The sequence below is a fragment of the Schistosoma haematobium genome, chromosome 1 (assembly GCF_000699445.3).
Source record: "Schistosoma haematobium chromosome 1, whole genome shotgun sequence".
Lineage (NCBI taxonomy): Eukaryota > Metazoa > Platyhelminthes > Trematoda > Strigeidida > Schistosomatidae > Schistosoma > Schistosoma haematobium.
Genome location: NC_067196.1, coordinates 25,532,324 through 25,559,111, shown reverse-complemented (window position 1 = coordinate 25,559,111; position 26,788 = coordinate 25,532,324). Strand labels below are relative to the sequence as shown.

Sequence of the window (26,788 nt, the reverse complement as noted above, 5' to 3'; positions counted from 1 at the left end):
AAGAAAATGAGCAACAACGTCTATGGCTTCAATCTGATAGGCCAAGAATAATAAATTCTCAAGATTTGAAACTCCGCTATTCAGTCCTGAAAGAGATCGTACTGTAAAGTACAGGAAATATTAGTCCCTGACTCGTTATTTTAGTTTTTATAGCACTACCTTCAAGCTAATCATACGGAATAACATATTCTAGACAAAATATCTTCTTGATGTATCATGCGGGAACAAATGGCGTATGAACCAATTTTCGGTCACCGGCTACCATGGGACTGCATCTCCTTACGATGCTCCACTGCCTTGTGGGTTAGACCTTTAGGTCAAAGGCTCGGGGTGTGGCCCCCCTAAGATAACCACCTGCTTCGGTCTGGGCACCCGGGCAGTATCACAGCTAACACAAATGATGAACTGCCTATAATTATGGGAACTACTTCTTGCTTCAACTAACAATCAAATGATTCAAATTATTATTATAATCACTATTATTATTATTATTGTTACTACGTCATTATTCGCCCTCTTTTATTCCTACTGTGTCTATACTTGTTTTTTCGACTTATACAGCAGCTCGCCTATGGTGGAAATTTGACTCTATCTAAACGTTCTCGAGTTACTGTCCTGTTGAAAATTGAATGCTATCACCAAATACGAATACTGAAGCAGTTTTTCCGGAACCACGAGCATCATTCAAACTGTCTGCCTTCAATGTTCTCACACTAATTCAGGTCGGACAACAGATAGTGCTGGCTATGTCTTTGGAAAGTCTTGATATCGATGTTTGTTGTCTATCCGAGACCCGTATTTAAGACTCTGGTGAAGTACTACAAATTCGCTCTCCATCTGTCGCTTCGAAAAGCTTGTTTTACGTGCGCTTATCCGCGGACCCTGTGGCATCTTCGTCTGGTCTTGCTGGCGTTGGTGTAGCACTAAGCGCTCGAGCTGAGGCAGCACTAGTCGATTGGATCCCCATTAACAGTCGGTTATGTGATGTTAGATTAGAAAGTTCCATCAAAGTGAGAAGAAATAGGCATGAGAAACGTTGTCTTTTCGTCATCTCCGCCTATGCCCCGACAGATTGCAGCCCGGATGCAATCAAGAATGGGTTTTACCACCAGTTATCTGTTCTTCTCCAGAAAGTGCGTTCGACAGATATTGTAGTACTAGCCGGAGACTTGAATGCTCAGGTCGGGCGTCTAGGCACAAAAGAGAGTCGTTCAGGTAGCCGATGGGGACTTGGTCGCAGGGCAGATAACGGGGACCGTCTACTGCAACTTTGCACAGACCACAACCTGTTTCTGGCTAGCACTAACTTTCGGCACAGTCATCGCCGATGTGCCACCTGGCGTCCTCCCTCTGCATCTCAAGTCTGGACTCAGATTGATCACATCGCGATCAGCTACCGCTGGCGTGGTTGTGTACAAGACTGCCGCTCCTTTTGGAGTACCTATCTGGACTCTGACCATGCCTTGGTCTGCGCCAATCTTACCTTACTTTTTAGTGGATAACGAAGTGACCGCCATCGACGGATTGATACTAGCAAGCTGGTTGCAACTTCTGTTGCTAGTAAGTATCGAACCGAGCTAGCCTCTAGGCTAGCTACCACTCCACCGAAAAGTATAGATGAGCATTGGTTGCAATTGCATGACGCCATGAAAATGGCGGGTACAGTCAGTTGTGGGTTCGCGAAACGTCCCGCTTATAAGCACTGAGTTTCTGCAGGTTCCTTACAACTCATTGAAGCTCGTCGGTCTACTCCGGGTGACCGTGAGTTTGACCATAAACGAAGGATGTTACGTACTGAAATTGAGCAAAGCTTGTGTAAGGACCGAGAAGCCTGGTGGTCGAAGCGTGCTAATGAGCTGGAAGCAGCAGCTGCATCTGGTAACTCCGGGAAGCTCTTCCAACTCATCCGAGCCACTGGCAGCAAGAAGTCTGGTGTGAGCGAAACAATCTACAAGGATGATGGGATGCCAATCACTAACATCCATCGACGTCTTGGACGATGGGCAGAATTTTTCGAAGGGCAGTTCAACTGGCCTGCTGCTCCGGCAACATCGGTCAGACTGTCCTGCCCTCCATGGCCGGTGACGACTGATCCACCAAATGAGACGGAAGTCCGCAAGGAACTCCAACTCTTGAAGCGCTACAAATCACCTGGCCCAGATGACTTACCTCCGACTCTTTTTAAAGATGGTGGTGACTTTCTGACTAAGGGACTGACTGTGTTGTTTACAAAGGTCTAGGAGCTAGAGAGTGTACCAACGTCATGGAATGAGTCGATAGTTGTCCCTATCTTTAAAAAGGGTTCACGTCGTTCCTGTAACAACTATCGGGGGATAAGTCTACTTCCGATTGTGTCCAAGCTATTGGCTTCCGTCATACTTCGTAGGTTGTTCAAAATCCGAGAAAGATTGACTCGCAAGGAGTGGGCGGGTTTTCGTTCTGGTCGAGGATATATTGATCATATCTTCACCCTCCGCCAAATGTTAGGACACCGCCATACTTATCAAAGGCCAACAATCGTAGTGTTTCTTGACATCAGGGCTGCCTTCGATTCGTTGGATAGGACTGTTCTCTGGGATTGTCTATTGAAGAAGGGTGTGTCTGAGAAGTTTATTAACATCTTAAAAGCCCTATATACAAACACCTCAGGCAAAGTGAGGGCATACAACCACCTCTCTCCATTGTTCCATTCAAGCAGTGGGGTTAGGCAGGGTTGCCCAATCTCACCATTCCTCTTCAACTTTGCCATCGATGACATTCTGGAAACAGCTCTGATGGATGTAAATAATGGCGGTGTGGGTCTGTCGCATGGAGAGAGACTTTTCGATCTTGAGTATGCGGATGGTATTGTCTTACTGTGCGATAATGCCCAAGGCATGCAATGCGCACTTAATCAGTTGGCAATCAGTGTCCGTAGGTATGGTATGTGCTTTGCACCTTCGAAGTGCAAAGTACTTCTACAAGACTGGCAGGATTCTAATCCTGTACTCACTCCGGATGGTGAGCAGATAGAAGTAGTCGAGAAGTTCGTGTATCTGGGTAGCTGCATAAGTGCTGGTGGGGGTGTGAGTGATGAGATCAATGCACGTATAGTGAAAGCCAGAGCGGCTTATGCCAATCTGGGCCATCTTTGGCGCCTTCGTGATGTTAGTTTGGCTGTAAAAGGTCGGATCTACAACGCGTCGGTGAGAGCAGTTTTGCTCTATGCTTGTGAAACCTGGACTCTCCGAGTTGAGGACGTTAGACGACTCTCTGTGTTCGATCATCGTTGTCTCCGAAGAATTGCTGACATCCAGTGGAAACACCATATCAGTAATGCAGAGGTTCGGCATCGTGTGTTCGGGCGCAGAGATGATAAGGCAATCAGTGTCACCATCTTGAAACACCGACTTCGGTGGCTTGGACATGTTCTACGAATGTCGTCCCAGAGAATTCCACGTCGTGCATTATTTGCCGACTCTGGGACTGGTTGGAAGAAGAGGAGAGGTGGTCAGTGCATGACATGGTGTCGTGGTATGAAAGAAAGCTGCAAAGGACTGGCTTCTGTTGGTCCTTCACGACTCCCTGGTTGGGGTCTGAGAGATGGTGCTACACAGTGGCTAGAGACGTTATCAGATATGGCTCAGAACAGAAGCCAGTGGCGATCCTGCTGTAACCTTCTTTTACTTTCTTCATAAAAAGTGGTTGTATCTTCCTTGACTGAAAGATTTCTTCCGATTGTACTTTTCCGTTCCCCCATTATTATTATTACACTACCTTACACCAATCTCTTCGTTATTGTTCTCTTTTTTTGCGCTCCTTACCTTCGTTCTTTTTCCTTCTCTTTAAATTCTCATTGTTTTGTGTGGCGCATATATATTGGCGCTCTCTTGTACCAATATTTATGTGTTCAAATAAATAAATAATAAATAATTTTCTTGATGTTGTCTAGCGTACTGTATTAAAATTCATATCATTTTCTTGTCAGTTGTTAAATGACGTCAGTTTAGTGAATTATTATTACACGTTCGCAGGATCGGGAAGTGATTGTCATTTTAAACGGGTTGTAAGTCTTCCCCCACACACACACACACGCACACACTTTTAAAGCTTATTGACAGATATTGTTGATATCTATTTGCCAAAGCAAAAGTTTATGTTGATGTTATCGTGGAGAGACATTATTGTTTGGGATATAGTTGTACAACCTCCTACGGATAAGCAAGGCAAACAGCCCACTCTAATTTCTGTTTTTAGTATAACTAATCAGCTGTTTTTTCGAATTTAAATAATCCTTTTTACTTGTCTTTAATTCCTAGTCGTATGTCTGTCTATCTACCAACAACCAATCAGTCTGCTTATGCTAGCATTATCGATTCAATTTTTGAATAGATCGATAGGTCTTTATGAAGGTTTCTGCAGATATTTTCCCTTGTTTTAATGTTATGCAACCTTGCCATTTGCCTCTTGTGTTTTTCATTATCTCGCTTATCAGAACAAGAGAATCATAGTTAGTTTTCATGTGGAAAAATGTCTGCAGGATTTTTTAAAAAAACAATATACATAATTCGCGCGTTGATAAATATCGATAATGTTAATATTACAATTACAAATTGATAAAACATTAAAATTACAAACTTATTTAATTGATGTGAATACCGTTCAGGTAGCCAGTAGTATTGAATTGTTACCGTAATCTCTGAGTATAATTAGTCACTATCAGGCAAGTAAACAGGATTACAGTAGGTATCAGAGGCATGGATCTGATGTACTGACTATTCATCAAATAGTCAATCGTTAACAATTGTCAGGTCATCTTAAAATAACTTAGTCTTTTTTTGGAATATTGAATAGACCAGAATATAGTTATATACTAATTCTGAAAATTGTAACAAGATGTTTGTTGACCCTTGTCAGTATAAAAACGTCAAATCAAAATTTAGCTTTAGGAAAATCGGTAACTTTCAATTTGAATTGTGTTGAAACTATGTATTGTTGACTGAAGTCTTAGGAACAACAAAATTGGGTTATTTTAGACGTAATTAATTATTTACTGGAAGATGTTCAACATTTTACCAGTCTGCATCTAATTATTTGTCATTAATGCCGCAGCAAAATCTATATGGTGTGATCGAAAATGATTACAGACGTCACACGCGCTCACACAATGGGAATATTTCTAAGACAATTCAGTTTCCATAATCACGTAATACTAAGGTCTATTTTCTGTCTTTTAAATATTTTCTATTCGTTTGTCTGAGGTAGTTGGAAATTTCCAAATATTCAAAATAGCTATTGGGTTAATCCCCCAGTTTATGCATTATACACTGAATCAATAATTAGCTTATCCACTTAAATAAATTACTTTCACAAATGTCGTTGAATCTATGGATATGTACGATATATTTTTGCTTTAAAGACATTCGCTCTCAGTTTAGAATTTCAATTAAAACAACTGGATAGCATCTTCGTATATATATATATATATATATAAAGTGTATTGATAATAAGAGTTAAAATTGATTTATGGACCTCTGTTAATATCTTGTTGTATGTATTCATTACCCAAAATGCAAAAAAATTAGATGTTTCCAGTAGGTTCACCTTTAGAATATAAACAATAAACGTAATAGGTTAAATCAACCCTCGCTAAAGTCATCACCTCGAATATGAGTATACAACGAAACAGCGTACTTTGCTTTTATGTAATATTCACTTAGTGCAGTGATACATCAGTTATAAAACTATCGATTATCTTTTATCAGTTTGATGGTAAGCGAACTATTAAGATGTTTTATTCTTAGACTAAATATTATCTCTAACATATTTGAGTAGTTCTTCACAATATTTATTGTTATCACTGTTTTGTCCTACTAGAACATGTAAAAAATAAGGAGTCCTTACACAAGGATTGGGATAATTTAAATGAACACGAACTGTTACAACGTTTCAAAGAACAGTATCGGGCAGACCGTTCACATGGTAAGCTTGATCACTATCATTCTGCATTAATCATCTTTTCTGATTTTTTTTATATCCGTTCAGCAAGATTGGTTAATCAGTTATTTCGTTTCCATTTCTGTGTTATATGCTGTCGTGGGAATATTAACCACGAACTTTATAGACATTCTAACTATCCGTATAATCCAGAAGGAGTATATCGTCCTATTTGAAACCAATCAACAGGATGAGTTCTTGTTGATTCTCTCATTGACACTCAGATCCACTGCTAATTACAGTCCTAATACACGAAAATTTGTAGCTAAAAAGGCATCTACTGAGTATGTAAATGTGTCAAAAGAGATTGATCGAAAACCTGTTTCAAATATCATGAACATGAAAACGTAAATATGAATAAACCTTCCATTCTGTTATATTATTTACATGGATTACAGTTTTTTTTCAAATATTTTCATCAGTTTTATTAATAATGTTTTACTTAGCTCGTCTAACCTAAGACGCTTTGTTCGTATAAAGTAATTCGTAGTTTGTTTGTTTTTGAAAATGCTATCTCGAAATTTTGTTGTCCGAAATTATCAGTCGGGTTAAGTTCTTATTTAGTAATATTTAATTAGTATATAAATAAGAATATGGAAAAATTGGAATAATTTTTTTACTGGGAAAAGGAGTAAAGAAAATATATTTTAGTATAAATATATTATAATGTCATTGATCACATTGTATATTTGTTGTATCTGTAGTAGATAAATCGGTAAACAATGAACTCTCTGACCAGCGGAGTCCAATCTTATCGGATGTTAAGCCGTTATCCACCGATGACATTGGAAGAAGGCCGCTCAACATTATGAATTGATCAAAGTTAGGCATGTATACCATTGGGCACTGGCTCAATGGTGTAGAGGTTAAGTGTTCACTCGTGAGACCAAAGGCCCTGGATAAATACTACTAATGAGTCCTGCAGTAGGACGAAACATCTGTCCAGTGTATCCTGGTTTTCAATAGTTAGCCAACTAAGAATAATGCATGTTGTAAACTATGGGAAATGATAACTGTTTAATTCCTACTAAACAGAAAAAATTCACGTAGTGAAGGTGAGAATAGTTTTTGTTCTTAGCATAATAGGTTGTCTTCATTAAACTATTTTCATCAAATACATGAAAATGCTTTTCACTAATTAAAACTAATTCATTATTGCTTGATGTGTAATGTTATTAAAATTCAAATTTAGCTGATTACAATTGTGTAAGCATCTTCAAGAATTCGAACCATTGCTTTTTATTAGAAAATTATGTTATTCGATTTTATTCTTTGATAAATATGTATGTTTAAATCCTATTTCTATTTAAAACTAAGGTATTTATTATGTAAAAATAAGTGTATAAATTATTTAGTTATGGTATTTGCTCAGACGACAAACAATTGTTGAATGTAGTTCTAATAAATACTATCTGTTTTACCAAGATTAAAAACTAACATCTATTTAAATGTTCTTCAATGTTTAGTATATTATGGTAAAATATGTTTCCGGCTTTTTTGTCTTTGGTTGATGAAATGTCTTTACATCGTTACAGAACTTAAATAAACAATTTCACTTTTATTGCAAAAATAATTTCGGGATTAGCTTAATTTGCTGTGTGAGAATAATTGTTAAGCAAAGACAGTAAATATTAATCAATTTTAAGAATGAGTTCAAATGATCAAGTGTTCTCCACGAGACTTAGACTTCATGGGTTCGTTGGTACACATTGTTAAACAGTTCTATACTAAGACAAAATAACTGTCTAATGCTGTTTAGTTTTGCAATGGTACCCTACCTAAAATTATTCTGTGACTAATACAGATTAAAAATTCAATCAGTCTCCAACAAAACCCTTCTAAATAAATACTATATATATACAACAGTATATAGCATGATATATATACACTATATTGTTTTCTTTTTAATGATCAACATGATAAACTTGTCTTTTTTCGCTTTTCAATACTCCAACTTTTTCTAGTCAAATCTTCACATCTGTCTCTTCATTTTCCTCTTATTTCTAATGTAAAATTAAAAGAAGACTTAAATATAGATGATAAGTTGAAAATCACTTCATTACCTAATGATTTAAATGTTCAACAATCTGGTTATAGTAGTAATGATAATAGTGACCAACCGATAAATTTCGATGCAGTTGAAGATGAATTGGATAATATACTACCGAACTTTGATATGTTAATCAATCAAAAACATCAACACCGTCACCAACAACGAAATGTACCAAAAAATGAAATTTTACACAATTCTAGTATTACTACTACTAATACTACTGCTACAACCACTACCACTACAAATATACTATCAAATCAATTAAATTCAACAAATGAATCAACTTTAAGACTAGAAGATTTAGAAAATCTTTCTACAATGTCAAAAAGTGAATTCAATTCTAAACAAGCACATGCAGTTGCTTTAGCAATGGATAATTTGGATGGAATGAGTGAATGTCTTATTAATAGATCATTAAATGAGAAAATTAATCAATCCACACCAACACAAAATCCTACAACATGGACAGCAAAATATACACTACGTAGTCATTTTGATGCTATTCGTGATATTTGTTTTCATCCTAGTGAATCAGTTTTAGTTACATGCAGTGAAGATCATACTTTAAAATTATGGAATTTGAATAAGACTATTCAAACGAAGAAATCTTCAATGTTTGATGTTGAACCGGTAAGTATAATTATAAAGTTCATATATTATTTTAAATATCATAGGTCAATTATTTATTTTTATAAACACTAGTATATGTTAGACGATGAATAATTTTACTAATAAATGTCATAAATCAGAGGATATTTTATGCATTTTATGGTCATAGTTTAAATCATGAGATAATTTAGTTGGACCACGATTGGAAACCAGGAATCGATGGATAGCTGTTTTGTCTCAGTAAGGGACTTCTCAGTAATGCCTGTTTCCCATCCCGTCACATGGGAACCTTCGGTCTTGGGAGCAAACACAACCTTTAGGCCACTAAGTCGGAACTCAATAGTGTACATATCTTACTTCAATGAATTCGCAATGTTCTGCAACCATTTTCCATTTCTTGTGGTGGATAACCGTCTCACTTCCGATCTGGTTGGACTCAACTAGTCATCGTTTGTCATCAGATTTCCAATAACTGCATCTTGAAGCTAGTCACTATCAAACACATAATTATCATTAGAACAGGAGATTGTAGGATTTTCATAGTTCAAATCAAGAACTGTTCTTAGGTAGACCATCATTAAAAACCAAGAGGTCCTCTACAACTGCTTCGTCCTAGCATGAGACTTCTCAGAAGTGTACTTTTCACTATTCTTAGTATCTTACCATCATCATTAATCACTGTTTCATATAATTTATAGTAAGTGAATATAATTACAAGAAACAGTATCACTTTGGTCTGTTTTAGTACGGGGAATGCTTCGGCCCCGAGTGGAGCCTCACCTCGGTGGGCTAAAGCTCTCAACGAACTCTAATCAAGTGAGCCCGGAAAGGTCTCACTCCCGTCCCTTTAAAGTTTATATGCTAAGGATTCCATATTGTCATATTGAATAAAACCACTATTACTATATATTGGTGTTATTGAGTTCTCCGAACCAAATCTTTGGATTGCAGAGATTTCGTTGTTGCTGTAGATAGTATTACCAATGCTTATTTCATTTAAAATTGAGCCTCTTACTTATTCCACGAGCCTTAAACTAGTTTGTTCTGGCGACTTTATTTGTTATTGATTGTCGTCGTAGGCATTCCTGTCTTCCTTCGTTCTTGAATTTAAGTTAACTGTCTTGTTCCATTGAAATCTGACCATTTTGTTGATAGACATTTTCCAAATCCGTTTAATAAATGGGTTCTAAATCGAAGTATTTATTAATCACTGATCGATATGAATATCAAACTTCCAGAAGTTCTCTAGTATCCCTAAAGTTTCCCTGACCCCGAATTCGGACATTTTCGAAGTAGAATTCATGTTCCCAACTGTTCGCATACACTGATTAACGATAAAATATATGTATGCTGTGTTATACATGCCTTCTTTTCGTAGCGTTATTTGGCTTGGATAAAATACAGCGAAGCAATTGTGTTGGTCTGTAAGCGACATTGATTTCAAAAGGTTTTAAAATCTTCATAGCAGTTTCTGAGATGATTTTCACATGTGATAGGACTGTTCATCTCCTTCTCCGATGATCAGTTGATATGCCAGGGTTGTTATTTTTACAGAAGATGAGCTCCAATTTTTTTTTGCTCTATGAGAGTACTGGAATGCATTTCGGCTTTGTTCTACTCAGTAGAACATTCAAGATTGAGATTTCGTTTTCTGAATCTTCTTGCTTTGTAAATTTGGTATCGCCAAAGATTGTCATTAGCCAATTTATGAGTACTTTTGAGCTAGTCTCCTTTCAGGATAACAAATTTATCATCTACGTACCGTATATACTTATAACAGTATAGGCTTACTCAATGCACTTTCTCGTGTGCTGATTTTACAACCAATGTATTTTCTGAAAGTTTTTTTTTTCATTTCAAACTGATTCTATAGCTGGAGAAGAAAGTTGACTATCACCAGACAGCTAATTCAACCCATTTTAACCTCGGCACCGGGAGTAGTATATTCACCCATAAGTGCACACAGATTCAAGTCACTGGGCATTCAGTTCTTGCGACAAACATTCCATTATTCACATTTCGACTAAATCCTATTTTCATAGTAAACAGATCTTCACAAACCACAGTCTGCTTAAACATATATGTTATCGATTCATCTATTTAACATTTTTATTATTTACATTAATTTTAAATAACTGGTTTTATTTAAACAATTAATATGAATTAAGTGAAATAATTCATTCACCACTCGTTCTAGATAATATCATTAATATTATTGACAAGTGTGTTTAACCTAATAGGTGTTTGTTTTCCTGTAGAACTAACTACATGTATGCGTGTTAGCTCTAATCAATGAACACACTATATATTTGTTAACTATTTTACATTTCTCTATCAACGGCTTTGAAATACTGAATAGAGTACACATACATATGATACGTTTATTGATTAGCATCTTTCGTTGTTTTTCACTATTTTGTATTTATACACAACTTGAAGAACTGTGTCAAATTACTAAAACATAAATTTCCTGTTGCGTGTTTTTAAATAATCATGGTTTAATTGTTGAAACATGAAACATTGTATTGGGATGTACCTAGTTCTTGAAACATATGTCTCGTATCACCTTTTCTATTAAGATTTCACTAATAACACACACTCCAATTAGTTTTAAAGTTGACCTCTTATAATGCAAGTTATTTAATATGTGCCCATCGTTAAGCGTTATTCATATCGTCTTGACAATATTCTGACATTGCATATACACTTTACTACTGGTTTCTTTTTCTTCCTTCGGATAACAGATATATACATTTCGTGGACATAATTCACCAGTTTTATCAGTGACAATGGTTCCTAGTCTATTGAAAGTAGATAATTCATGTCAATCAGGACTGATGATTTCACCGATCTATATATATTCTGGGGACTTATCAGGTCGCATACGTAGTTGGTGTGTATCCAATCTACAATTAGATCCTTATGATACTTTCGATACAACAATGATGGGTCCCATCTTTGAAGGTCATACTGACGCGGTTTGGTCATTATGTTCACGTGTAAGTGTATTTCGTTTATTTATTTTTTGGTACATTTGTTAGTGTAAATGTTACTTGTGTAAAATAATCCCTTTTTTCTTGTTCACTTGTTACATAATTATCAGTCTTTCGTTATAGATAATGAATTAGTTTAACTTCAAATTTCTCGATTTGTTACTAAGGTAATTAGTTAACTGGTAAATCCTGATAAACACAACTATGCATTTGAAGTTTCCAGTTGGCCTACGATACTTACGAATGAGGGGACGATTAAACTATTCTAATACTTGTGGTTGTATCTCGGCCTTGTTAGCGGCAGTTGATATACAAAGTCTCAACAATTAACCATTAACAGAGGAAGAGGACGAGGTGTAGGAAAAATCCATATTCAAACAAAATAACCTAAAATACTAGAACTCAGTATATATAGTAACGAAAGCGTGACCTCCAAGCACTCGGGAAACTAGCGAACTATTGGTAGTGACAATCAATCAGAAAAGGATGAAGGTCATATAAAATATTGAATTAGAAAAAAAAAGTACTCACTGTTACCGTTCCTAGTAAAACAGCATAATTCACAAAAATTAGGAGATTCAGTGATCGCTTTAGCGGTAGCCATGGTAAAATGTTAAAAGCGTTACTATTTCAATGTCAATGTACAAATATGAATGAACTTGATTTAAAGGATGAATTTCCAACCAGCTGGATATGAAAATTCATAGATTTTATTGAAAAAGCAATAATAACAACACATGTAATCATTGTTTATTTACAAATAGCTGTAAATATATATTAGGGTGGTTTTTCACGAATTTATTTGGATTCAAGTATTAGCATAAGTAAATGTTTGAAATTAGCGTGCCGTTTACCTGTGACGCATAAAACAATCTTTGTATAATGAACATTCATGAAAACTCAATTGGTTGTTGAAAGCATACTACTAAGATTACTGTCTGAAACTGATTGGTCGAAGTAAAACATTGATAGATACATCTAATGTAATTTAAGTAAAATATAATAATCCGGCGATATTTGTTTAGTCCGTAAAATAGGCTGTTTCATTTAATATTCAGAAATTAAATTATTATAAACTGTTCTCTCTCTCTCTCCCTATATATATATATATATATATATATATGTTACAGTACGACGGCTTACTGCTTTCAACTTCCTCTGATGGTACTTCTCGTCTATGGCATTTACGTCAAAATTCATTTGTCAGTTCTGACGTATATTATATTAGTAACATGCTTAATAAGTGTGAGAACATATCTCAACAATATTCAGTTCCCACTTCAGCTACATTTTTATGTACTAACCTAGCCCAATTCGCTGCTGGCTTCAATTCAGGTCATGTATGTTTATTCAATTTGGAGACACATCAAATTGTTAGAAATTTTCACATTAATAAAACAGGTTAGTAGTTTAAGATAGTTTAAAAAAGTATGGTCTAGAATTCTTATTTTATATATGAATATTTTGTTTAATTTCTAATATGGGTTTTCCTCATTTCACGAATTTACAAAATTTCAAGCTGTTCTTTTAGATATTGATATTCAGGACTGAGATTCGACCAATTTGTTATCATACTTGGATCTTGAATGAATTGTCTCGATATAGTAGCCTTTTAATGTATTTGGATTGTGACCAACAGTGAAATTTAAAATGTTCGTTCCGTCTTATTTAGGATTTTTCAGTTAAATGTATCTACTCTCTGTTTGTTGATGATCACATTAAAACTGAATACCTTTCGCTTCAAGCTTTGACGCTTCATCCACTAAACTAGAATCCAAATCAATATTAACTCATCCAAATGGTCTTCGCTAAGCACGACTCATATGTACAAAAAAAGATTTTAACTAGTATTTACTGATGAATCGATGCCCCATATTCCAGGTCTAACCGACTGTGACTCAGAATATCAAATAGCTGTCACACGGGTTAGAATCAAAGTGAGTGAAGACTATGCTATAACTTTCTATTAAAACACCAATATGGCCAATAAGTAATTCTCGACTACACGTAATGTTAGGTTTTCCTCTTGCAAACATTTTTTATATTCTTGAAACCCATCGTGTGATATCTTTATAACTTGTTCTTTGTGAGATTTCAATTGGCACTGAATCCATATCAATTTTGTCTTTAAAAAATACAAAACTGGTCAGGAAATCTGCTCATAGTTCCACAAACTATCAAACCTTACTACCAGATTATGCATGGCTCATGATAATTCAGTTCGTAACTATTTACTGAGTAGTATATCGTGAAATTCTGTCCCGATTCAATATATATATATATATATATATATATATATATATATATATATATATATATATATATGCAGTTATGCAATGATCTGGTTAATATAATCATCAAAACCATGTACTGAAGTAAATGTACAAAGGAGCTGTGTTTTTAGTATACATGAACTGTGGCTAACAGTAGGATCCAAGATGTACATTTCGTCCTATTTAAGATTTAATTACGAAATGTACTTAAATCTCGGTGTCGTTATTCACATTAAGACATAAACCTAGGATCCTTCATTTTAATGATAACGCGTTACCTACTAAACTACTCAATCCAGATAGTCACTCGCTTGTTCATTGGGTATGATGTTTATATTATTAGTAGTAATTATATTAATTAGTATTTTTCAGCTTAAATTGTTAACTAGCAATTGTAATTTGTTTGAAAACGATCTTTATTTTCCAATTATTTTGCTGATGTACCTTGTAGCATTAGTGTTCTTTCCCTGATTTATATCGACATTAGTGTATTTATAGCGACTCACGTGCAAATGGGGTTTATTCTCATTTAACTCAGTTAAGCCCTTTTGCTAACTTATTTAGCGGACAAAGCCATCCGCACTATAACAATTTATTGTACCCTTATTATTATTTTGTGCTTGTATGAAATATGCATGCTTGAATATTGCTTACGGCCTACGCATTTGTTCACTCTGCTAGTCTCACTACTAACCGCTTATTTGATTCGATTACTCATTAATTTCACATGCTATATATATGTCCATGTTATTTATATGGCTGACTCTGCTTTCTCGCTCGCTTGATTGTACTCGATTACTTACATTCGCTCAGTCGCTCGCTTGCCTGTTTGCCGTTCGACACAACTCTTAATGCTCGTTTAATGCATCTGTAATTTTGGACATCTGTGTGTGTGGTCTCGAAATAAACGTAATCAACGCTTCGTATTCGCCTTCTGAATAATATACCGTTGGGGTTAAATAGGACGGTTATCAAGACGAATTGTATACGAAGTTTAAGGGATATATCGAATACCGACCACCACATATTCTTCACTACTTATTCGATTATGATTTGTGTTGTTTATCACTAACACTTATTGACCGTTTGTAATTACACAGTATAAAATGATCAGTATATTTGTACATTCATGATATGAATGTAAGATAATGTAAAAATAAATTGAGATTACTAATTGTTGTTTGAATTCTACTTTGTTATATCTGGTCGTCATTAATTGTTGTGTCGGAAACGCTTATCACTTATACTCGAAACAAGGGACCTCTGCAATTCCCACGACGCGAAAGTAAGAACACAAATACTGGTATAAGTAAAGATTTATTAACCTCAAAACACGACAACGACGACCCTAGTCGAAAATGCACTCATTTATGTATTGATTGTACACCCATTTTCATTAATAATCAGGATGAAATCACATATTGAGCATAGTTCATATCAATGGAATACAAGAATATCGTATATTATACAGAATAAAATATCATACGAGAAAAGGAAACAAATACTACATTGAGTAATCACTACATCGAATCAAAACAGAAGTAATCAAACAAAACTCATAATGAGTAAATCAATCGGAAATTGACTTTTCTTCTCATCATATCAATTGCCCTTTTTTTTTAATGAATACGTTTTCTGTGGAGAGTCTATTTGGAAAGATTGTTCTTCTTTATCGTACTTGCTTGAATCTTGGTCAACCACGTGGTCGTGTTCCAGTGGGTTTTTCAGCTTCATCCACCTCTTCCTTAATTACCTTGTTAGATATGTCTATAATCTTTGAGTGCGATTCAGGATTTGATTGTTCGAGCATGTGTTCCTTCAATGCACTTATGATCGTTAATTGAGATTTAATGGACACATCTTCATTAAACTGAAGCATTGATTTTACTTCTGCGACTGAAATTGTCATGTTCATAAACCAGTAACCTTGTCGTTTGTTGCAACAGCGAATCGATCAATAAAAGCAGAAGTATGTTTATAACTGAGGAAACAGGATTTGGGGTACGTTAAACTGACAACCGAGTTATAACTGGAACCAGACGGTTACGTTGGAAACTGGAACTTGTAAATTGACTCCGTCAGCGATTGTTGTGGTTTCCATTTTTCCAAAATTTCCGTCGCCAAATTATTATTGCTTTCATCTTTTCAAAATCCCGTCGCCACTATCAAAGAACGACCATGACAAGGATCACAGGCAGCCATCATATTTTTTGCATCGAACATTTGTTGTGTCAGTTCAGGCACAGTTAGTGAGCAATACTGTTGACTGCCACGACTTGTCAGTGGAGCGAATCCTGGCATGAAGAAATGCAGTCGAGGGAACGGGACCATATACACTGCCAGTTTCCGTAGATCGGCATTCAGTTGTCCAGGGAATCTGAGACAGGTGGTCACTCCAGACATGGTTGCACTGACCAAGTGATTTAGATCTCCATAAGTGGGGTTAGTTAACTTGAGTGTTCTGAAACATATGTCATAGAGCGCTTCGTTGTCGATGCAGAAAGTTTCATCAGTGTTCTCAACAAGTTGATGTACAGAGAGTGTAGCATTGTATGGCTCGACAACAGCATCGGAAACTTTGGGTGATGGGACTACAGAAAATGTATCTATAATGCTGTCAGGATATTCTTCTCGAATCTTTGAAATTAACAGCGTCTTCTTAGTTCATTATTATCTACGGATATAACCAGTCAGACTTATGCGTTTAATTTGATGAATTTATTATTTAGACTGTATAAATTTAACTTGCTCGATATAATTCTTTTGAATGGTAACTGTTCAACGGCTTTCACGTCAGCTGACCAATTGATCAACTGTGTACGCTACAATACTTTATTACTAACTGTATTGGAACTATTTAACTGAAAAGCATTATATTTGTCATTATGTAGACAATGTATTCATTTATTTATTATCTCAGATATCAGTGATACTTCTCAGGACGCAAATGTATACTCTGTAAATTCTGTCATCTCTCATCCTCATCTCTCATTAATAATCAGTGCCCATGATGATCGTCAAATTCGATTTTGGGATTCGTTAAGTGGCAAATGTGTTCATTCATTGACTGCTCATTTGGATTCAGTCACAACACTCAGTTTAAATTCAAAAGGAACATTATTACTGTCAGCAAGTAAGAATAATCTCATCATTTTTGTTTATCTGTTTTTGTGAAAAATAATGCTATCTCATACTTTAAGTAAATTTTTTGAAGCTTCAATATATAGGTTCGTTTAGTTGCCAACTATAGATAATTTATATATCACACTAAGTAATATTATTGATACTACTATCTAGACAGAAATTTGTGAAGTAATTTTCCACTTCAATTTAAGATAATAATTGTATCCATTAACAACTGCTGAGCATCGATCCTATCAATTCTTACATGAATAAACTGAACTGATCTTAATATCTCCTCTGAACACTAATTAGTTTATTAATCAGTCTGGAATTCAACATAATAATGCTTTTAATTTGATATGATACTATTTACAACTATAAACAAATGTCAAATGATGATTAGTAGTGTTGTACTATGTTTCTATTTGATTGACTTCATGGATAACTTGAGCGCTAACCTCGTAATTATCTATTATATTTATTTAATTAACTGATAAAATGAATGTCAGTTGATTAATCTTTTGTGATAAAAGCTTCCTATTATATTCATTTGATTTCTTATTTCATTAACACTATTTGTTCACAACATTGACAATGAAATTCATTTTCATCATTATTCATAAATTTTCGTAACCTTATTTTATGATAGTTGGCACACGTCTTGTCAATTCATGTTATTCTCAGGACCAAATTTCAAAATTGTCTTTTGTTTACGTTGACTGTAATCGTCTCCCACGATATATTTTTTGTTTCACTCTACGATGGATGAACTTCAGTTGCTTCGACTTTGTCAAATTAATGTTTTAAAACATAAGAATTCTGTTCTAAGGGTTTATTTTTACTTGATTTAAAGATCAAATCAGGACATTTGTACAAATAAGTATAAATATATGTAATATGTAACTCATTTTTCAAGTATTTGTCTGTCCAGACTAAAATAGATGAAACAAGTTTTGAACTGGCGGCTTGGTGTTTATGAACCTTATACGTATCTTTTATTCAACTAGATAAAACGTCTCAGAACCTAGTAGCAAATTCACTTTATTTCATTCGATAATGTCAAAAATACTGATCTAATTTTCCAATTTGAAAAGAGGTTCATAAGATAACATCGTTTTCAAAATCTGTTCTTGTTAATTTTGAATGTTAATGTTTTCCACTGAAATATCTCTACGACTGTTTTCAGCATATCACCTATATGTTATGGTATTTGTTAATATAGTACACTTCTTTCTATGTCCACCTACAGTCGAATAATGGCTTATTTCTGACAATGTTTACATAAACATGTTGGTAAAGAGAAAAAAACAAACAATCAAGTTAAACTTTTCATATGTTGATACTGGTTTCAATGTTGAACTGATTGAATAGTTAGTTTTAAATTACAGTTAATTTTAGTTTCATTAAAATTTAGATTTTAGTTATACAAGATCACATATCTAGATTTTATTAGAAATATGATTAGTTACACACAAATTCGATTTCGTTAATAAAAAAAACGCTCTTAAGTTAATCTTATCATATTTTTCTTAAATATATAAACCAGAATATATTACAATATTCCATTACATTTTTCAAGGTCATGACTGTTCCATACGAATATGGGATATCAATACAAAATTGTGTATTCAAGAAATTACAGGTCATAGGAAAAAATTCGGTGAAGCTATCAATGCAGTTGCATTTCATCCAACACAACATTTTATGGCTAGTGCTGGATCTGATGCATTGGCCAAAGTATATGTTTAAAAACTTAAGAAGAGGAAAAATGAAGGAGAGTGAATGTGGTTATAATCAGTATACTTAATGTTCGCTGATATTTTAACCATCAATTGTATATACCTACATTCTTTTTGTGTACATTTTTATTATTAGTAGTAAAATATTCTGTTTAATTATTATTTATTCCATGTTTATTGACGTGAATTTTTCTTTACAGTAATGTGATCAGTTATTTAACACAATCCTTTTTTTATTATTTTTGCTTATCATCATCCCAATCTGTTATTTAATACTACAAACTAATCTTGTCACATATATTATATCGAATTAATTGATGACTGTTCTTTTACGTCAATTATCTATAACATTTGCTACCTACTTACCGGTGGTTGAGTTTAAGTACGCATTATCTTTTATACACTGAACAGGCTAGCTACCTAACTTTTTATTTCAAACAATATGTACAATATTTTGTTTCTGTAGTATTTTTATCATTTAACTTTAAATTTATTATTTTAATAAAATACTCACTGCACACACTGTATGTTGTACCTGCAGTTGGTTCATATGTTCTCCTGTAAGGTTTTTATTTCTAATGGTTTTAAGCTTAAAGAAGTTTATTTGTTCACTGCATTTTTAAAAATAAAATTGATTAGTAATAGAGAGATTGGATTTCAAACACATATACCGCAACAATCTAGTGTAAAATCACGATCAAATCTATCCTGTTATATGTCAGTAACAGCAATAAATTACGTCACTGTAAAATTCCATGGAGTAAATATCCCTTGCTAGTATGCGATTCCAACTATCTAATATATTGTAGGGAAGTTTTTTTGTTTCAACAGGATCGTATAAGAAGTAAATAATTCTAGGAATGAACTCAAACATCCGACTTGGTAAGAAAACGTATGTTATAAAAAGAGGATAAGATAGTAAGTAAGACTGCAATATAAATCTGGATGGCAGTTTATAAATATGTGTGTGTCAATGCTATGATCTATGATTTCCTTCGCTAGGTTATAAACAGAGGATACAGGTAGAATATCACAACAAAAGCACTGTAATTGCTTTTTCTTTACACAATTTAATATGCTAAATGTCCACCTTAAAGATGGAGGGAAATCATACCGGTTATATATACCTTATTGATTTTTTTTGTGAGCACGAAGATAACATTAGAATGTTGTATAGTAGTTTTTATTGGAAATAAGGCGTGTTTCTTAAAAATGAATCCCGTTTAAATTTCGACAGGCTGCGTACTCTAACTCCAGGATAAAAGTATATAAAGATATAGACGAAACTATTGTTTAATGATTAAATGCATCTTATTAAATCATTAAAAGTTCATGTATCCAATTCGAAGTCACGTTTCCTTTGTATGCTAAGAAACGCTGATACCACCCAGCTCCTCAGGCCTAATTCAAACAAGTTAGGTTTTGAACATGTGACTAAATGTGCTGAGCTTGAATTGTTAGTCAGCGATAATGTACAATCGATAGCCAAATACCATGTAAGAAAAATATAACCTGAAATATTACGTTAATGTAACATGCATAAACTACCCACCCACATATCACACTCGATCATAATTCTATATTTTTAATTATTTACTAAAACTCGTTATTTCTTCATAATATATGGATTGACTGACGAAATTAAATTCAAGCTACTCAAATGATTGAATATCACAAGTAAGCTAAAACTGCTAAGAATAGTGGTCATAGATCTTACAACACATAGACTTCTCTAGTTATTCCATGAGGAAAGATGCCCTAATCAATATAAGCCTAGGGATCACCGATAAAACAGCCTATTTACAAACCAGCTTACAATTTTAATCATTAGCTACATTTGTTGTCAATATGTAGGAAATATTTAAACTAACACCAACGGGGTGTGCTTTTTAGGATTTCGTAATACTTGAAAATATTCATGCCCCCAAATGCCCTGGTACGCCCGACAGTGGGAACAGTCCGCTCTCCCTCTTGAAACGCTCCCAAATGGCCACGCGTATATAGCCTCTACCAGGGAAGTCCTACTCACTGTCTTCTCGTGACAAGGGTGTTGTTTACGAAATTCAGAGGACGAAAAGCGAATGTCCGGCGTTTTAACCGGGTTGATGGACATGGAGAGTACACCTATGGGAGTTGGAAAACCCTGACTCCAAACCAATGGTGCACATGGACTCCAGGATCCTGAAGCAACAAATGGCGTATGAACCAATCGTTGGTCACCGGCTACCATGGGACGGCATCTCCTTCCGATGCTCCACTGCCTTGTGGATCAGACCTTCATGTCGAAGGTTCTGGGTGTGGCTCCTTAAGAAAACCACCTGCTTCGGTTTGGACACCCGTGCAGTATCACAGCCCTCACACATATCAAATGAGATCTGTGTGGCGCATATATATTTGGTGCCTCCTTGTATCAATATCTATTTGTTAAAATCAATATTCAGGGCCAAAAATTCATCACTGAACGCGACTAACTTACTTACCAGTCGTCGACTTGTATAAGATCATCAAATACCATAACATTTTAGTTACTATCTTCTAATATTGTATAGTGAATAAGTCCTGGCTACTGAACACTCGTTAACAGCGGGACTCTTGACAACAGTAATTCCATATTTACTGTATTTAAAATGGTGATTGTATGGATAAATGTCCTTTGTTAAACATAATTACGAATGAAATACCAGTTAGTCTACATCATATGAATGAAGACATTGAAACAAAATACACCGCTTACGAATATAAACACATGGCAGTATAATGTAGTGATAGTCACAATGACGTAGATAATGTTGGAAGGATTGGATAAAATGATCTAGGTAAATATCATGTGAGGAAGATTCTAATACATAACTTAGGATTGTAACGATAGACTGTTGGGTTTTAAATTGTGGTTATGTAATGAGACTATTGAATAAAGGTTAAGGATACTCAGGAACACGAACAGTTAAGGTCAATCAATAATGGTCGTGATATCAGAAACAGGGAGGATAGTCAACTGTTTTCTCCTGGTTTTGAGCTTCTTACATTCTATTTCCTATATTAAATAACTACCGTTTAGTGAATTTGTTTTACGTTAGAGTTCTTAACCAGCAAGTTTGAATCTTTTTTCAGAAACCTTAGGCGAAATGGTGCTTTCACGAAATCACTTTTCAACTAAAAACATTTACATATGAGTACAGCCTACATCAACTAAATGATTTCACCACAGCTCACTGTTTGAGTCCAGAAAGAAAGACCGATCCTCTCAACTGTACTACATTTCACATCCCCGTACGTAATTTACAGTACTGATCGTCTTATTTCTGTAAACGTTTGGTTAAGGAACAGCTGTTATTCGTTAAACCACCTCTGTATGCTAGGACAGCGTTATTAACGACATTCTCTTGTGAACAATCGGACAAGTATTAAGGCTAACATTTGTACTCTTAGTTCGTCTTCACATGTTTCGAGGGTATGATCGATTTCCTGAAGTAGAGAATGAGGACCCTAGGGAAATCAATACAGCTGTTCTATTTGTTGTTCTTGCTTTGTGAAGAAACACAGTAATTGATACAGAGAACTAACGAACCTGATGAGAACCAGTTTCACGACGATTCCCTGTGCATCCTAAGGTACGTAGCAGTCTGCCAGGTCTATATACCCGTCAACTAATTAACATATCTTCATCAAAAAACCACCCATTCGCAACGTCAGGGAAAATCCGGTGACATGATCACGAGTACGAAACTATATTCTGCGCTGCTTTGAACATTATTACTAGCGATGAGTATATTTTGTCTGAAAGCCCCTCATTATGTCGCTGATCGTACACACAATTATTAATTACGATCTTTATGAACCAATCACCCGTTACCAAACAATCAGATTGTCTATTATTGTGACGTCAGCAGGGTTATCAGAGATTCAACTAGCTAGTATACTATACTACTTCAACACGATCTACTAACGATACCAATATGAAACGAGACGCTTATATATTAGTTTTCTATCAGTTAGTGTATAGTTAGATCATATTGACTGGTTAGCTAACTTTTTGTCAGTTTTGGCACTAACATCAGCGTATTTCATGAGAAATAATTGAGTCTCACTACATGGAATGGTACGGGAATGTACTGGTTAACTAATATCTCCCAACACAGACAGCTTTCTAACCACCACTACGACGCGGTGGGGATCTTTGTGAAATCAAAACGAGGATGTTAATCACAATACAATATTTTGTATGAATTTTTAAAAAGGAAACCCCGTTTCAATCAAAGAATGCTATGTAGATCCACGAAACGTCGTTTAGGCTATATTCACTTTCCTGAAAGAATAAGCTAGCTGGCAAGTCTGGGAGAGGCTTAGAGATCGTAAGGATCACTGTTTTTACGTCCAATTATTAAATTGTAGTTTTAGTATTTAGCCTGTTGAAGTACTCATGCCTATAGTATTCTGAAACAATATGCACTTTTGTAATAAATTGTGACTAGGCACAAGTGATACCAGATAATCGCTTACATAATCAGTACTGCATTTATTTACGGATTGGTTTAACAATTAGAAGATAGTTTGTATCAAGACTTCTCATCTATAATCTATTTAGAGTACGTAGCATCTAATACTGAATTGCAATGTCTGTCGTATGATCGAACCATTAATTACAAGCTTTAATAATTGTTACACACTAACACATTTAACTAAATGTACCACGTTTACTGCCATAACGAGTCCTGATGTAGAATCCCAACGTCTAACAGAGCATATGTTACCCACCAAGCACTGCTACAATACAGAAAATGTACTAGGTGTAGGAACATAGCTACGTCCTTGCTGACTGACTGCACTGCAAGTTTTATTAGTACATTCACTGATGAAACGTAACCAATAAGCAAGGGAGATGATAGTTAATCTACATTTCGAACAAAAAGTGCACAGTCCAGGACGAAAAATGCGACTAGCCTGTTCATTGTAAAACCAGGACGCTAAGACTATTGGGAACTGAAGTGGAACACAATTCAACGGCCAAAAACATCAAGTAGCCTATAAAATGACATGTTAACAACACGGCCTTACCGTGAATTACAGACATTTGCACTTTCGTTTTACTAGGAAGCTTTTCTCATGAAATGTTTTGTGAATCTTTAGACGTCACTAAATCTGACGGCCCTTAGTTTTCATGGAGAAAAGTTTGGTGTGCAGGCACGGGTCGAACCCAAACAAAGTTTCTCAGCCGTAATTAAAACCCCCCACCGTGCCATAATAGCTGAGAAAGTGAAATTTTACAAAAGTGCTTAATGCTTCACAAACATGTGATTTTCGATCAGCCGGCTTCCCCAACATCCCACAAGAACAATGACCAACAAGAATCCTGAGCATAGTTGTATTTAAGGTTCGAAATGTTTTCTTGAATAACTCAATTCTGCCTTGTTGCGACAGCAGTTTTAATTGATTATACATGTTAAGTCGTGTTCATTAGTATGTCCAGAATTCTCGACATTGATCGAGAAACCAATACATTTGTTACGGAAATGGCTTGTTTAGGTGTACAATAGTACTGTATTAGTTGCCATAAAAGCTAAGTAGTATTAATTATGCGGTCCCACTATGGGTTGTTCAATAACGCGATTAAGAGCAACCAAAAAAGACATCAAGTCCATTTTGAGGAGTGAAACATACGCACAAATTACCAAGGAGATATTACAGTATGTGGCATGGTTGTAAGACGAAAAAAATGCTAGTTAACATATGCCAGGTGTCGCCACACATAATCGTCAACATACCATAACAACCGTCAAGGACTAACAAATACGACAAACGGGACCAATCAAACCTAAAAACCCGGAGTTAAATCGTAGTTGCTGAAGCGTTTTCGGAAACAATGCATGTAAGTCTGATACAAATGAAGTAAGCCATCTTAATTGCAACTGAGTTTAGAAAATAAAACAAGAGATGACCGTTTTTCGGAAATTGTATACAGGTGGATTTAGCAAGCAAACAACTTGCAAGTCAGAGTGGTCTCAACCACACTACTTTGATGTGCTTACCTTTACAAGCCTTAGATGTCTAGTAATTAGTCTAAGGGTTGTGTATCGTTATAGAAACCGAACTTAATGCGACGCTAGATTTCTTTAATCCCAATAACTTACACAAGACAACTTGATCACATTTCATTTCGAAAGTCTGTTGAACCAGTGGGTGTAATTATCGATCAGTCGCATACCGTAGATGTGACATGACTTTGTTTTTACCAATGAATTTAACGTGAACACAAATAACTGGCTTGAATATGATACGTAGAAAGTACACAGCCTCGAGTTTCAAAATAATGAGATCTGATCCTTGTAACTGCATCAAGATATTCCCAGAGAAATACTAATCAACGAGAGTATATTTATATCGCTGGAAATTACCCTCAGCAATAACCAAATATATGTATATTCCTAATCGGCTAAATGGACCTACGAAATTCAATTACAAGTGGGTTTTAGACCTTAGCACGTCTAAAATGTCTTTTATTTCATGTCCTCACATCAAAGTTATGAAGTAATCAACTACACTCGGCGAACATACATGATTCTGTAGGTAATATTAAACAGAATCGTCTATTTCTCGGCCATAAGCGCTTTGCATAAATTTTCCAACAAAAGTATGAACAACTGATTATATTTGACAGATCCATATACCAAGTGGTTAACTCAGTTTTCAAGGAATACAAAGCAAAATGATTTCATAATTTTTTTTTTCAAACTGAAATAAAATATGCGCAAAACCTCCTTTATGAGGTTGTAGATCAAAGCATTACATGTTAACCCGAACAAAGTATTACATGCTCAGATTCTCAGTATGAAGAATAGCTTCAAACAACATGAAGTATCTGTCAAATCAAGGACAGATATTAGTAAAACGTCAAGTTTTAGAGTATATAATATAGTTAAAGATGATAAACAATGACTACCTAAATGAATATAACCATGACAGTATGAGAACCAGCATATTAAGAGAACTTGGCAATAATTTGAAAAAAAGGATTAAAGTGGTAAAACGAGAAACTGCACTACTGGTGTGCACTTTCATGACTCAATAAATTATCCCTAAAAGCAACTCTGGCCAAGTAAGCAAACACCAGCAATCTTTAAGTCTACTTCTTAGGCTTTCTCTTCCGTATCTTTCTTCACGTTGTCTACAAAGCATACTAGTGAGGAATGAAAACTAACTTACCATCTCTTTCAGGATCTGACGTCCATAGAGTTAAATTATCTCGCAATAGCTGCATTATCAAGGTGGAATCTTTGTAGCTTTCTTCTGATAAATGTTCTAGCCTAGAGATTGCATCGTCAAATGCTGTTTGTGCAAGACGACATGCTTCGTCTGGATCATTCATGATTTCGTAGAAATAAACTGAGTAATTGAGAGCTAACCCCAACCTGATTGGATGGGTCGGGAACAATTGGGTTGCGGCAATTTCAGAAGCCTCTTTGTAGGCCTTGTTACTTTCTTCTGCAGCTTTTTGACGTTGTGGGTCGACTGAGAATTCCGCCATGTAACGGAAATAATCGCCTTTCCTGAAAAAAACATCACGAACACACGCGATTTACATTTTAAGATAAAAGACCTTAGAGTCTGACTTTGTTGCGCTTTTGATTAAGTACTTGTCAATGAGTTCCAATATATCCTTAGAAACACGATCGAGTTCAGATTCCAAAACTTCACGAAATTTCTTGGCACAAGCTTGCTTTTCAGCATTACCTCGATTCCCTTCTGTCTGTTCAACAGCGCTAAACACACGCCATGATGATCGCCGAGACCCAATGACATTTTTGTAAGCAACTGAAAGTAGATTACGTTCCTCAACAGTCAACTCCTCTGCCATCTCTACAACTTCCTTCATTGCATCAACCATCTCTAGCAAACGAATAAAACTCAGTGAATAACCACACCGAAAATAAAGGTTGAAAAACATCATCCCGACTACTTACCATCATATCTTTCCAACTGCTCAGCTAATTTAGCACGATATACAAGAGCCTCTCGTTCTGTCAT

The 26,788-nt window shown here is 35.2% G+C and overlaps 2 protein-coding genes across 3 annotated transcripts in view; one reads left to right on the top strand and one right to left on the bottom strand.

Annotated features, from left to right (window-relative positions):
• STRN3_2 (Striatin-3) overlaps positions 1–19,412 on the top strand; it is a 25,084-nt gene extending 5,672 nt beyond the window's left edge. For both annotated transcript variants that reach the window (XM_051214149.1, XM_051214150.1), the window contains 6 exons: positions 5,857–5,961; positions 7,941–8,659; positions 11,383–11,637; positions 12,762–13,032; positions 16,825–17,037; positions 18,607–19,412. In XM_051214149.1, coding sequence (XP_051073533.1) covers positions 5,857–5,961; positions 7,941–8,659; positions 11,383–11,637; positions 12,762–13,032; positions 16,825–17,037; positions 18,607–18,776 — 1,733 coding nt within the window. In that variant the 3' untranslated portion in view covers positions 18,777–19,412. The remainder of the gene's footprint in view (positions 1–5,856; positions 5,962–7,940; positions 8,660–11,382; positions 11,638–12,761; positions 13,033–16,824; positions 17,038–18,606) is intronic.
• MS3_00006039 (uncharacterized protein) lies at positions 17,069–26,788 on the bottom strand (the record flags this gene model as incomplete). Its single annotated transcript, XM_035730533.2, has 5 exons — positions 17,069–18,294; positions 21,247–25,928; positions 25,967–26,310; positions 26,344–26,650; positions 26,725–26,788. 4 exons carry the CDS (start codon positions 26,786–26,788, stop codon positions 25,894–25,896), a joined length of 750 nt encoding a protein of 249 aa, XP_035588037.1. The 3' UTR covers positions 17,069–18,294; positions 21,247–25,893.